Raw genomic sequence first — 13,860 nt, 5'->3', positions numbered from 1 at the left:
TACAGAAGTACTGTAAATAGAGGAGTAATACATTAAACCAGGAAGGCGTTACGTATCGTTGTCGGCAGCTGTAAAAATAGAAGATTCCTGGGCCTGGGACTATGAGGGGTTATGAGGAGGTCTTGGACAGTGGGGGGGGGGCATTTCCAACAGACTGCTTGTATTTCGTGGGACCATTGGTCTGACACATCACCTGACTTGATGAGGTATTTACTGTGAGCAACAAGAGGAGATTCTTTGGCCATGAAGGACTACGAGGAGACCACAGCCTTCCTTGGACAGTGGGGACGATTCCAGCAGATCGTGTTCTTCCTGCTCTGTGCCAGCACCGTTCCCAATGGCTTCAGTTCCTTCTCTGTCATCTTCCTGGCTGACACCCCCCGCCACCACTGCCTGGTTCCAGATGTCAACCTAACTGCAGAGTGGCGCAAGGCCATCATCCCAGTAGAGGTGAGCTCCTGACGCCAGTGTATTGTTCTTTACGACGGTGGTTCTCAAACTTTTTCATGTCAAGGACCCCCAAAATGTATTTGGCCGCAGACCCCCATCTCAAAATATTTAGTTCCAGGGACCCCCCAGAAGCATAGATTTTAGTTACAAATGTTCGCTTAAAATTATATATATTCATAGATTTACACAAATTTTCACGATTTTTCAAAAATAGCAGATCTACAAGCTCATAGCGGCACACTCGGTGCGGCGCTATGAGCTTGTATATCTGCTATTTCTGAATAGCCAAAGTATAAAATGTGGATAAAGAGGTTGAAATGATTGTGAACGCTTTATTAACTCATTTTGCTGGGGACCCCCTGGTACCCCACCAAGGGCCCCTAGGGGTCCCTGGACCCCACTTTGAGAACCAATGCTTTACGACATGTTTTCATACGTTAATATACATCGGTATCGGCTATCATTTATCGGTCAAATTGTTAATTATAAACATGGGTATCGGTAGGGGCTCAGGATTTCCATATCGGTGCATCCCTAGTCACCATACATACCATACATAGGGCTTATTGCACTGTAATAGAGGTTATTATATTTGACAAGGTGGTGAACGGACAGGAGGAGCAGAGCCGATGCCACCGGTACAGACTGGACGAGGTCAGGAACCTGTCTGCTCTGGGCTACATCCCCGGTCGGGACGTGAACCTCACTGAACTGAGACAGGAGAGCTGTGTGGACGGATGGAGCTACAGCCAAGACATCTACCAGTCCACCATCGTCACGGAGGTCAGTGTGTGCGTGCGTGCGTACACAATCCATAGCTTTAGTGAATACAATTTTATTTTAACCAAAGGTGCACCTGGAAGTGTCAATCTTTCTTTACTGTAAATTCTCAACCTGCAGTTTGACCTGGTATGCAGCAACCAGTGGAAGCAACCGTTCACCTCCTCAGTGTACTTCCTGGGAGTTCTGTGTGGATGCTTCTTCTCTGGACAGATCTCAGACAGGTATTTGAAACCCATGGCATGATTATTTAATAATGACCCATGACGCTCCGTCTCTTCAGGCTTGTGGGGAAATGGCCTGAAATGAATGAGTACTTCACAGCCTTCCTAGAGTTGCAGTGGAGTCAAAAGTAAAATATTTGTCTTTTGAAATGTAGTGGAGTGAAAGTAATCAAAAAAGTATACAAAACAATACTCAGAGATACAGATACTCATAAAATGTACTTAAGTGCAGTACTCATGTAAATGTCCTCCACTGCCCATGTGTGACATAAGGAGAAAATCATGGTCATGTGACTGCACGCTTTGACCTTCAGTTATCCTGTGTTATCATTGGTCTATCTGGTTTATAATCCACCAATAATAACTAACAGTTTGACCCTTTGTCCAGATGTGTATGGCTGGCCTATTAAAAAGAAGAGAACTTATTTCATCTGTGAACGTGTATGTTGGGTGAAAGTACCACTTCTAGATAATGTTTTAGTAGAATGACAACTTTTTTTTATCATTATAACTGCTCAAAGGCCTCTTTTGATTAAATGATCCAGATGTATGTTGGTTATTGTCAGTGGTGGAAAAGGTAAAAAAAGAAAAAGTACAAAAGTATTGGCATCAAAATGCACTTACAGTACCAAAAGTAAAACTACTAAAATGTTTGAAAGTAGCCGAAAAGTAGTCTGCAAAATATCGAACATGTAACGTGTAAATTGCAAAGGAAAGAGAAACAAAACACATGTTGGCTAATTTTGTCTCCTTTTTTTTTTTAAAGGTTTGGAAGGAAGCCTGTTATATTTGCAACCATGGCAGTCCAGACACTTTTTACCTTTGTCCAAATCTTCTCTCCCTCGTGGACGGTGTTCTCTATCCTCTTCTTCATCGTTGCTTTGGGCCAGAACTCCAACTTTTTGGCTGCTTTTGTCTTAGGTATGTAACAACTACTCACATGTTGAGAATGGATGGGAATGTGCTGAATGTAACATGTAGCCTACTATTTACTGTGCATATGATATTATTGTAAAATACAGTGTCTAGGTCAGGAGTGATGCAACTTTGATTATGGAGAGGGCCACTATATTTCCACTCTCACTCCAGAGGGCCACATTGTACATACTGTTGGGCAGACACCTCTTATCTCCATATTTTAACTGTTTTTGGAAATGAATGAATCACCATTCTATGTCACACAAATGTAGCAAAAACAGCCGATCTACAAGCTCAAAACGGGTCGCAGTAGATTGGCTATTTTTGCTACTTTTGAATTGGAATCCTGAAAAGTAATTATTTTAATTAGGTGTTTTTATTGAATTTAAAATGCATTTAGTTATACTTATGTTAACTTTATGAACTTAATACAAATACATTGGCCTTAAAAAAGACAATAGAATTTTAATACTAGCCATTAAGCTACTAATATAGACTGACGTAATTAAAGCGGGTCCTGTTTGCATGTTTGGAATTGTAACAGCTGAAATCAATAACCTGCAGGCCGCATTAGTGAAGGTGTATGGTCGAGGTTTATGGTAATCTATGGCGTTGGTTCTCAAAGTGGGGTCCGGGGACCCCCAGGGGTACTTGAGGGGGTTCCAGGGGGTCCCCAGCTAAATGATGGACAGGAACCAAATGGACCCTTATGGGTCTGTAACTCTGAGAGTGTACAAATGGAACCAAATGGACCCTAACGGGTCCATTTGGTTCCATTTGTACACTCTCAGAGTTAGATTAACATTGATTTTACAATATAAATTGGGGTCCCAGAGATAGAAATGCCATTAAATGGGGGTCCGTAGCCTAATGCATGTCAAACTGGGGGTCCTTGAAATTAAAATGGTTGAGAATCACTGCTAGAGAGCCATAAAAATCTTCTCTTTAGTCCCTGCCATATTTTTTCAAATGGGGGTCCGCGGGCTATTAAGTGTCAATTTGGGGGTCCTTGACGTGAAAAAGTTTGAGAACCACTGATCTATGGAACGGAGGAGCTCTAGCCGATAAACGTGTTTTATTTTGGTGTATTACTCTCTCTCTGCTTCCCTCCAGGTACTGAGATCTTGACAGGAAAGGTACGTGTCCTGTTTGTGTCTCTGGGAGCGTCTCTGTTCTATGCTCTTGGCTACATGATGCTGCCTCTCTTTGCTTATTTCATAAGGAACTGGAGGCATCTTCTGCTGGCTTCATCTCTGCCAGGCCTGCTCTACATACCCCTCTGGTGGTGAGTTGCAGTCATTGTAGAAGAACCATCACTACTGAGCCAGTAGTAGTGTTTGGATTTCATTGTCTTTACTTATAATATTGGGGACTTCATATTTTTACTATTACCTATGACAGCTCACTGTAGTATAGATGCTATTTTTTTTTCATGAATTCAAATTCTAAAGGGTTTTTGAGCGGTGTAGCCGCTCCTATAAGTGGGTTTGGGACCCATCCGTAGCGAAAGTTTTTCTTTCCGTCGGGAAAATTTGTCTTTCGCTGTACTGTGATTGGCTGATTGGTATTCAGGCCCTTTGCTCAGTACTGTGATTGGCTAGTGAGACGCATGACGAAATGAATAAATCATAAATACACCGCTCACTTAAAAAAAAAAAACTTTTTTTTAAAGTGAGCTTCCATCACTGTGATGACCACTGTTGTTTATAAAAAGCACCGCTCACTTCACACTGGGTGTGATTTTTCTTTTATTTATGTATTTATTTTATAACTTTTTAATTCATTTTACAGGAGAAAAAGAACAGGTACTGAATCCTTAAAGGGATATTTCACTTTCAAACATGTTTGGGGTCATTTTTACGTCTACTCAGGCTTTTGTGAGCACCCCAGAAGCTGCTTGATTCAGCATTTAGATATTTGATATTCATTTTATCCGACACGCCCCCTTCCTATATAAAACCATTGTAACTTCAAACTCCATTTTAACCATGATGGATTCATTGAAAACACCCGTCCTTGGTTCTGGTGACTGATTGTCCTTCTAATGTGTGAGGGGCAGTGTTTTTTCAATTATTATTATTTAAATTTTTTTATTTATTTTATTTCATTCATTTTTTCATTTTCCAAAACAATTATTACAAAAAATGAAGAAAAAAAAAACACGTCCCCTTCACATCAGAAGTACAAGTACATATCAATCACGTTTAACTGGTATCCTTCTTTGAAGCACTACATTGAAACTGCATACACACTTGTGCACTTCCTCTGGATAACTAAATGGATGACTAAATTATAAGGTTAAGGTTATTTTTGTTTTTTGGAGACGTCTTTTTCTCTTAAAATTATTACATTTTAAAAGGATGATATTTTCTGTTGGCTGTAATCACCTTTATGGGACCAATTGCTTTTGAGGTAGCCATGGTTCACATGACGCTCGTCTGTCCGTCACAAGCGACAAGCGTCATGGCGCTACTTGTTCCTGTTTTTTGAAAATGTTACATTTACAACCAGTACATCTACATAAACGTTCAGATTTCAAATATAAAGTGCTGACCCCAGTGCTGGCCATGGATGTTATAAGTTAAAGCGCCCGGGTCTAAGTACCCGTAAAGCTTTTTAATCCGCCGGCCGGCCATTTTCTCCGAATTTTCTCCATATGCTTTCAACTACGCGCCCCTATCGGTTGGGAGCCGTACTGCACTCTGATACATTGTTAAAAAAAATGAAAAAATGAAATAAAATGGCCGGCGATCGGATAAAAAATATGTGTATTGAACAATACGGAAGATACGGCTACTTAGACCCGGATGCTTTAACCCCCGGCCGGGACACTTTATATTTGAAATCTGAACGTTTATGTAGATGTACTGGTTGTAAATGTAAAATGTTCAAAAAACAGGAACAAGTAGCGCGTGTTTCAGGGCTACTTTTGAGGTAAAGCCCTTCCGACTGTTTGAGCGTGAACCTCTCTCTACTGTGTTCCATAACCAAAGCGTGGACCTTCTCTCTCCTACCTGCGGGGCAGGTTCATCCCAGAGTCTCCTCGGTGGCTGATCTCCCAGGGAAGAATAGAGGAGGCTGAGGCCGTACTGAGAGAAGCTGCTAAGAAGAACAACGTAGAGGCTCCGCAGGTCATCCTTAAAGGTTATGATGTAAGTTGACTTTAAGTCATACTATTTAACCTTTTCAATTACATTTATTTCTAATATATATAATTCTTCACTTGCATATTTTTCACAATAACCATTCCACATACATGTGTTGTGTGAACACTTCCCTAAACACTATAAAATACTATTTGTAATCCCAAACATTGTGGGTACTTTAAGTACATTTTGATGCCAATACTTTTGTACTTTTATTCAAGTAAATTTAGAATTCCGGACGTTTTGCTTGTAACAGACTATTTCTACATTGCAGTATTGATACTCATACTAGTAATAGTAAAACATTGAGTACTTTTTCTATCACTGCTGCAGAGTGACATGGCAAAGGACAGATGTGACCCAGAGGAGCGTCACAGCGTTCTAGACCTGCTAAGGTTCACCAAAACCAGAAACGCAACGCTCATACTCTTCCTAGTGTGGTGAGTATCCACACGTTGTTTTGCACTCACCTTATCACACATACTGTAGAAGGGTATGTCTATAAATATGCAATCTGGGAACACATCGCCAAATAAAAAAGGAAAAACAGCGCCCTCTGCTGTTTTTTACTATTTCACTTAGCTCTGGGGGGAGCAAAATGGAGCACTCGTGCGCAAGGAAACCAGGGTTCTGGTCTGCCTTCAGCCTTTCACTTCCGGTGGTGCGACTATGTTTTCATTCCCACTAACAATATTTCTACACGGAACATTAACACCACTTCTCCCAGAGAACATGGATGGTTTTGGTTATAAGCCCACTTGTTTCTATGATGAAAGAGCAAGTTAAAATGTGAATATCTTTCTGTGCTTTCCTGCTGCGAGGACGCTATTGTTGAATGAGTTTTGGTTTGTTTCTAGTGGGGAACGATCGGCAGACACGTAAATCCCGCCCACTACATTTGATTGGGTAAAGCGCGGCCTGCTTCCTGATCTGAAGGCACGCCCACTTGTAGGCCAGTGTGTATGCGATATGACGAACACCCCCGACAGATTCAAGCGGAGAGCAGAATCTGTTCTTGAGAGATTAATAAGTATGCGCTTCTTTTGCATGTCTTATGACACATAGACAGGGGTGCACATAACTGGTGCGCAGGTGCACATGCGCACCCAAAATAAATAATGCGTGGCACATCAGATGACGCAAGGCGCTTTTGCGTACTAACAGCTGGGACAGGAATTTCCAAGCTTTTATTTTTTAGCAAAAATAAAAAATAAAAGCCTGGAGATCGAGGCTAGGAATTTACTTCCTGAAGCCACACTCACACAATAACGCGTCGTCATGCTGCACGTGATTGTGTGAGTGTTGTCTCGCATCTGACACACAGACACGCTGCGACTCGCAGCTCGCTGCCAGCAGCGGGTGTTAGAGGCACTCGTCACCGATGATGAACGCACCGTAATGGTGCAAAATATGCCGTGAACGTCCCAATCTGTGTGCGTGTGTACTCAAGTACATTTTTAATTCCGGACTTTAATACTTGTAACAAAGTATTTATACATTGCAGACTGTTGCTGTGTGTGTCCTTCCCAGGTTCTCTATAAACACTGGCTACTTTGGCCTGTCCCTGAACACATCCAGTCTTCACGGCGACCGCTTTCTCAACTGTTTCATCTCGGCAGCCTTGGAGGTGCCAGCGTCCTTCTCCAGCTTGATGGCGCTCCAGTATCTTCCCAGGCGGCTGTCTTTGGCACTCTGTCTGGCTCTCGGAGGAGGAATGCTGTACTGCATTCAGCTGGTGCCACAAGGTGACTGTAGGGACTTTATCATAGGAAACTAATGAATGTTGGAAGTTACAAGACTACTCCTTCTCAGTCTAAAGATAAAACAAAATGTCATCCTTAACAGCATTCCATACAGCTTTGGGACTTAATCTTATCTAAACGAGGAAGGCCCGGCTCCAAGAGTGGCTAACTTGGCATTAATGACAAATAAAACCAATGCCAAACCAGTGTGTGTGTGTGTGTGTGTGTGTGTGTGTGTGTGTGTGTGTGTGTGTGTGTGTGTGTGTGTGTGTGTGTGTGTGTGTGTGTGTGTGTGTGTGTGTGTGTGTGTGTGTGTGTGTGTGTGTGTGTGTGTGTGTGTGTGTGTGTGTGTGTGTGTGTGTGCATATTCTGCTAATCATTGCCAGTTTTGGATATACTCTACATTCAGTAATGTGAAGCACTTGTATGCACATATGTACACAAATACATACATGCATAAATATATACACACATACAACATATCTAAATAGATAGATACATGCATCTATTCTACTTTATTCTCTTCTGTTCTTCTGTTTGCTTAGGTCTACCTGACCTGTCCACAGCACTGGAGATGCTGGGTAAATTGGGCATTTCCACCAGTTTCCAACTGATTTTTGCATACATCGGAGAGCTGTACCCAACAGTCATCAGAAACACAGCTCTTGGCACCTGTGCCATGTTTTCCAGACTGGGCGGTATCCTTGCTCCTTTTGCCATGCAACTGAGTACGTTTCTGTCCATATAGATCTGCAATGTCAACTTCTACTCTGTCAAAGAGTAATAACTATTACTATTACTAGTAATAACTACTATTGCATCTGAACAGATACTTCCGAAGTGAGTTACTGCCACAGAAAAGTGTACCAATATGACACAGTACAGGTCTGGCATTTCTATAACGCCTTTATCCAAAAGCTTTACAAAGTGCGTTACATTCATCCATTCACACACTGATGGTGCAGACAACTAGCCTGGTAAACCCTCCCTCCGGAAATCTCATTTGTAATTTATTTCAGGAGTGAGTCTGGCATGATCTTCCATTCTGCAATTTTGGCTGTGGGCTGGAGTTGGGCGGGAGTAATACAGTTGACTGAGAACCCCTTCAGCCAATCAGCAGTCTTCCCCTTCAGCCAGTGCATTTTTACCACCTCCAGACTAATGTGACGCAACAGGACTTTTGATTCGAAAATATATTGATACAAGTAAGACGCGCGAACGCGGGAAGCGAACGCAGCTGGGAAATAACAATAAGAAGAATAGAAAGGAATGAGCAATTGTAGAGAAGTGGGTGGTACAGTTAAATTAGTGAGAGGCATGTTTTTCTTTTTGGGGCAAACTGTTCTCAAACTAAGGCGTTTTCAACTTGCCATCCGGCCTGAAATATGCACAAATGACATGGAATTCTTAGATATCCCAATAGATGAACTCATGTAGATGCTTGTAGATGTGTTATTTTTGACTGTCGCTGCTATATTTTTCTCAGAGGAGTGTAATTAGTCACCCAGGGGCACAGGCGAATTTCAGCCACACTGTAGTGCATGCAGGCAATGAGAGCGTGAGTTACATAGGGGCGTGGCTGCACACTTACTGCACACACACAGAGACACACAGACAGCACGGTTTCATAGTAGGCTCCACTTGTGCGGAGGCGTGCCTCCTTCCGCTGCGTTCGCAATAAATGTGTGGGAACCCTGTGTAGTGCTGCTGCAGGGAGCATCCCCAAGTGTAGAAGCTTACCACCAAGTCAAACTATAATTGCTATCTCCATATGCAATAATGAGTTAATTAATTAGGCGTTTCCTGACAGAAGTATGGTACTTCAACACTTGCGAACTCCCATGCACATGCTGCATACTAAACTATTAAGTCATTAAAATGTGCTCTTCTCCATATGCAGGTATATACTACAAGTATCTACCATATCTATTGCTGGGTTCTCTGGCTCTTCTGTCTGCCCTGGCCACTCTCTTCCTTCCAGAGACCTTTGGTCGACCTTTGCCTGAAACTATCCATCAGATGCCTGTGAGAGAAAGGTATGCTCCTGGGAGAATTACAAGTCGTGATCTTGGAGATAAAGATAGGACATTTGTCCTACTTTTTTGGGCATGTTTTTAGGCCAGAAATTATTTTTTCCCTAAATGTTAAAAAAAATAGCAAGAATAGCCAAACTACAAGCTTGTACATCGGCAAGTTATGCTATTTGTCCTACGACAAAGTATACAGGGCTTTAGTGGTTATCTGCATTTATACACAACACTAATCCTATGCCTTTCCTTTGCCAGGATAAAGTGTGCATGTTTCGTCAATACAGAGGATGAGACCCCATCTGTGCCCCATCTACGACAAAAGTCTACAAAATTGTAATGTTTTTATTTATTGTATGTTTGTATTTTTTTTTACTAGTATTGGTTTAAATGTGTCAATTAATTAATTTAAAATAAACAACATTTTAAAAAATCCATAGATGCCAGTTTACCACTGTCTTTTCCAAACAACATACAGTAATGTTATGAATCTGAGTCTAATATGAGCACAGCTCCTAACTGAATGCACTGTATCACAGAAGAAGTCTTGCTTTCACAATGTCTCGTTGATGCTTTCTTCTTCTCCTGTAGTCTGAGGGAGTTTGTAACGTTTCCTTTTACAACACCTGAGGGAAACAAAAGACAGTGAGCCGCCATGTCTGGGTCAAATGTTTATACATCATTCTTCAACATGATCTTACTCCCTGAACCACATGAACCCTAGATTCCCTATTCTGGGGGGGGGGAACAATCGGTGAAAGCAGATCTACAAGTTCACAACGCATTGCGTTGCGTAGTGTTGTGAGCTTGTAGAACGGTTATTTTAGGTAAAGAGATCTGGTGTAGAGGGAAAAAAGGAGGGGGCCTGGTATAGACCCTGGGGGACTCGGGTCAACGAAGTACATCGGCTTAAGTGGTTAATGTAAATCGGCCCGGTTGCAATAGAGTTGAAAGGAAATCATGGAGAATGATCGGATTAGCGGTAATTGTCAGGTTAAGATAACCTTTAGGAGTAGTTACAGAGGCTATATGCATCACAATAAATACCAAGCAATGATTATAGACTCTTATTATTGAATAGAAACGTACTCCGAGTACAGAGTAAAACTGATGCTGCTGAGTAAGGGTTTTTGTTCATGCTTGCTTCATTTGTCACTGTCCAACCCACCTGTATCTGAACAAAGAGGATGTGAGAATATGTTTTATAAATTGTTAAAAGGTCAAAAATATTTTGTTCTTAAACTTGTTCAGAATTTAAGATAATTCCGTTATTTTGCTTGTGTCACATGTATTTGAAACAATAACCTGGGTGAAAGAAATATATATACTGAGTATTCAGTGTATGTTTACACTGAACACTTAGTAAAAGAGGAGATTGTCATTCAGATCAAATTAAACTAAATCTATTTTTTAAATATCTCTCTGTGGGGTCAAGGTCTAATTTTTACCCCATTTACACAAAAGATACTGTATCTTCCAGTCATTACCAGTACTATTTTACCCCGGTGTTAAGAATACGACGTGACAGAGAAATACAGCCTCACCCAGGGAAGAGCTGCATGTGAGCGATGGTGTCAGGGAGCAGGATGCTTAGACACACAGACACAGCTGTGAGACTCCCTGTGAGGATGTGAGGCAGTGAAACGGAGTAGCTTCCTGTGGCACAGCGTGAAAAGAAAGAGGAGAGTGAAACAAACAGCTTGGGTGTGAAGGCTGTACTCACTGCACCATCATTTAACACAATAAATCGCATGCCAGTGTGGCTTCATGAAGGTTATGACTCAATAAGGTGATGCGGCTAAAATGGAAGATGATCAGTGTAATAGTTTGCAGAGTAAATGTAGGCCTAATTCCTGATTCAGCATAAAAGAAAAAGTGTCAAAACTGAAAAATGTTCTGATCTAAAGCAGCACTGACTTTGTGATATGATAATGGTCTGTGTGCTCCTTCTTGTATTGTTGTACTATGAGGTGCATTGATACAGATTGTAGCATGATGAGCCATTCATGTGTATTGTTGGCATGTCATATTATTTGAGCTAGATATAACTTGCATTATTATTTTTGAACACTTGGTGGCAGTCATTGGCTGCACAGGGGGTTGTATAGTAGGGACACACAGGTGACAGTAGAGTGACAGTGAGGTCACACAGTTTTGTCACCTGACCAGCACAGAGCAACATGCTACAACATAACCTGGTATGTTCATCTATTTGTACAACTATGTCAACAAACAAGTGAACAACAACAAACTAAACTGTAAATAAAGACTGTACTGGGTCTGTGTAAGATGACCTGTGCATTAATGACAATGGGGAAAAGGAAGGACATTGTAAAAATAGAGAAACCAACACACACCAGTAAGTCTATCTTGGACTTCTTACAGGATAACTGCAGTATCAGCTAGCCCAGGTAGGATTATTCCATGAAATAGACCTGAATTTGATACATAATTACACTGTCAGCAATTTAGAGTGAAGTCCAATTATTTCAAGTTTTAAATGCACATTGTCCCTGTCATATAAACTGTCAAACTAAATGTACCAACAGTAGATGTCTGTGTTTACAGATGTCTTACGGTGCGTTTTAACAGCGGGTGATCAGGATAGTATTTCCCGGAATATGTCTATGAGAGCCGGCAACTACTGGCGATAGGGCGAAGTGGGCGGGGGGGCGATGAAAGATGAATTTTCTTTATCTTTTGGACGATGTCGCCCGGCGATCGCCCGAGAGTCGCCCGCTGTTAAAATGTACTGTTACTTTAAAGCATGGCGTCAGAGAAAAGGATAAATCATCTTCCAAAATATACGGTCACTGCTGACGATCTGATGGGTCATTGTTAAGTATGATGACATTTAATGTATAATTCTTCCTATACAATACAATGATATGACTGTCCATTAATTTGGGGACTGATATGCTTAAAAGTATTTTTGATCTATAGGTGACAAGCTGCCCCCCTTTTCCTGTTGCACCAACAAAGTTAAAGTCCAATTAGGACACGGTGGTACTCACTGCTTGTGAGTATCCTCCACTAATGAAACAAAGCTCTGTTTGTCCCAACATCAGTTCTCCTCAGTAGTAAGTAAGCCTTGCCGAGCCGAGCCCTGAGGCCCATAGGCCAGGAGCCCTGAGGCCCAAAGGCCCATAGGCCAGGAGCCCTGAGGCCCATAGGGCAGGAGCCCTGAGGCCCATATGGGAAGAGCCCTGAGGCCCATAGGCCAGGAGCCCTGAGGCCCATAGGCCAGGAGCCCTGAGGCCCATAGGGCAGGAGCCTATCTCCTGTTTCTTTAGCGTGAGGCAGCTTGACACCCCCCTGGACATGACGCTAGTTGTCACAGGGACTTGTGACATATCCAACCCTTGATGATGAGGATCAAGCAGGGAGGCACTGGGTACCATTATTAGAGTTTTGGTATGACCCGGCCGGCGATCGAACCCCGACCTCCCAGTCCCAGGGCGGACACTCAAACCACAAGGCCATTGAGCTGGTTCTCCTTAGTGGCTGGAGCAATTGATCTGCATTTGCACACAGCCATTGACCATTACCATGTGCACGGACCAGCGACGCTCGTTTTTCACTTTACCCAAATGTCAGCTGTTTATTAGAGTTTTTATGTAAAATAATTACGTCCGGAGTTTTCGCCGTTACTGCACATGCGTGGCCACGTGCGCATGCATAGGCAGCCACGTACGTGCGCATGCATGGCCATGGGCTCCCCAGAGTATGTTGTTAGCTTTTGGTGCTAAGCGTATTAGCCTGTTTACTCACTGTCTCATACGTGCATGCGCGGCCACGTACCATGCACAGCGGCTCCGAGGGCCCCCAAGTGGTCCGCGACCCCGGGGACACGGACTCCCTTGCGCCGGTGTTGCCACATCTGTCAAACAAGCAAACCATGACGCACATGTGTGTGTGTGTGTGTGTGTGTGTGTGTGTTGGAACTGTTGCAGGTGCCAAGTACTAAGTCACTTTTTATCCCTGATGTACTGTCTGTGCACAGCGCATAACCCAAACTGCACATACTTTGGGTGCTCATATCCCCCGACGGGTATGATCTAGTTGAACATTATTTATAACTATGTTAATGATTTATTTGGTGAATGCAACATGAAAGTAGTTAAGCCTCATTTATGTGTTTCAGACTCTGAAAATTCAGCCTTGTCAGCCCGGTTGAGCGTGCTGGCAGAACTCAGGGCTGGGAAACGTCTGCACCCAGTGAGTATTGATCACATTAAACCACATGTTGAAATGTAACCCTGCAGCCAAACACCATGATGAAGATGAAGATAAACCAAACCACTTCTCAAGGTGTGAAGATCACAAGAAGATAAATCCTTCTCTTTCTGGGAACCATGTTCTGCTTAACTGAAGAAGAGAGAGAGGGGAAAAAAGAAAAAACATGTACCACAGCAGAGATGACTGTCTAAACATCCTGTGGTTTAAAAGTTTTCAGGTAAACACTTTTTTTCTAAATAACCTTTTTTAGACGATCACTAATACTAGTCTAAAAACCCAGAGAGGTAAGCTGGTGGTTCTCAAAGTGGGGTCCGGGGACAGCCAGGGGTCCTTG

The 13,860-nt window shown here is 42.4% G+C and overlaps 1 protein-coding gene across 1 annotated transcript; it reads left to right on the top strand.

Annotated features, from left to right (window-relative positions):
- Nucleotides 1–243: 243 nt before the first annotated feature.
- LOC311037341 (organic cation/carnitine transporter 2-like) lies at nt 244–9,936 on the top strand (the record flags this gene model as incomplete). Its single annotated transcript, XM_084046468.1, has 11 exons — nt 244–450; nt 1,051–1,233; nt 1,351–1,454; nt 2,221–2,375; nt 3,486–3,657; nt 5,398–5,524; nt 5,852–5,958; nt 7,049–7,263; nt 7,806–7,988; nt 9,161–9,296; nt 9,879–9,936. 11 exons carry the CDS (start codon nt 244–246, stop codon nt 9,934–9,936), a joined length of 1,647 nt encoding a protein of 548 aa, XP_083902594.1.
- Between the last annotated feature and the right edge of the window lie 3,924 nt (nt 9,937–13,860).

Source organism: Gymnoscopelus microlampas (genome assembly GCF_963454915.1).
Source record: "Gymnoscopelus microlampas genome assembly, chromosome: 21".
NCBI classification, from domain to species: domain Eukaryota; kingdom Metazoa; phylum Chordata; class Actinopteri; order Myctophiformes; family Myctophidae; genus Gymnoscopelus; species Gymnoscopelus microlampas.
This window is presented reverse-complemented; position numbering and strand designations above follow the sequence as displayed.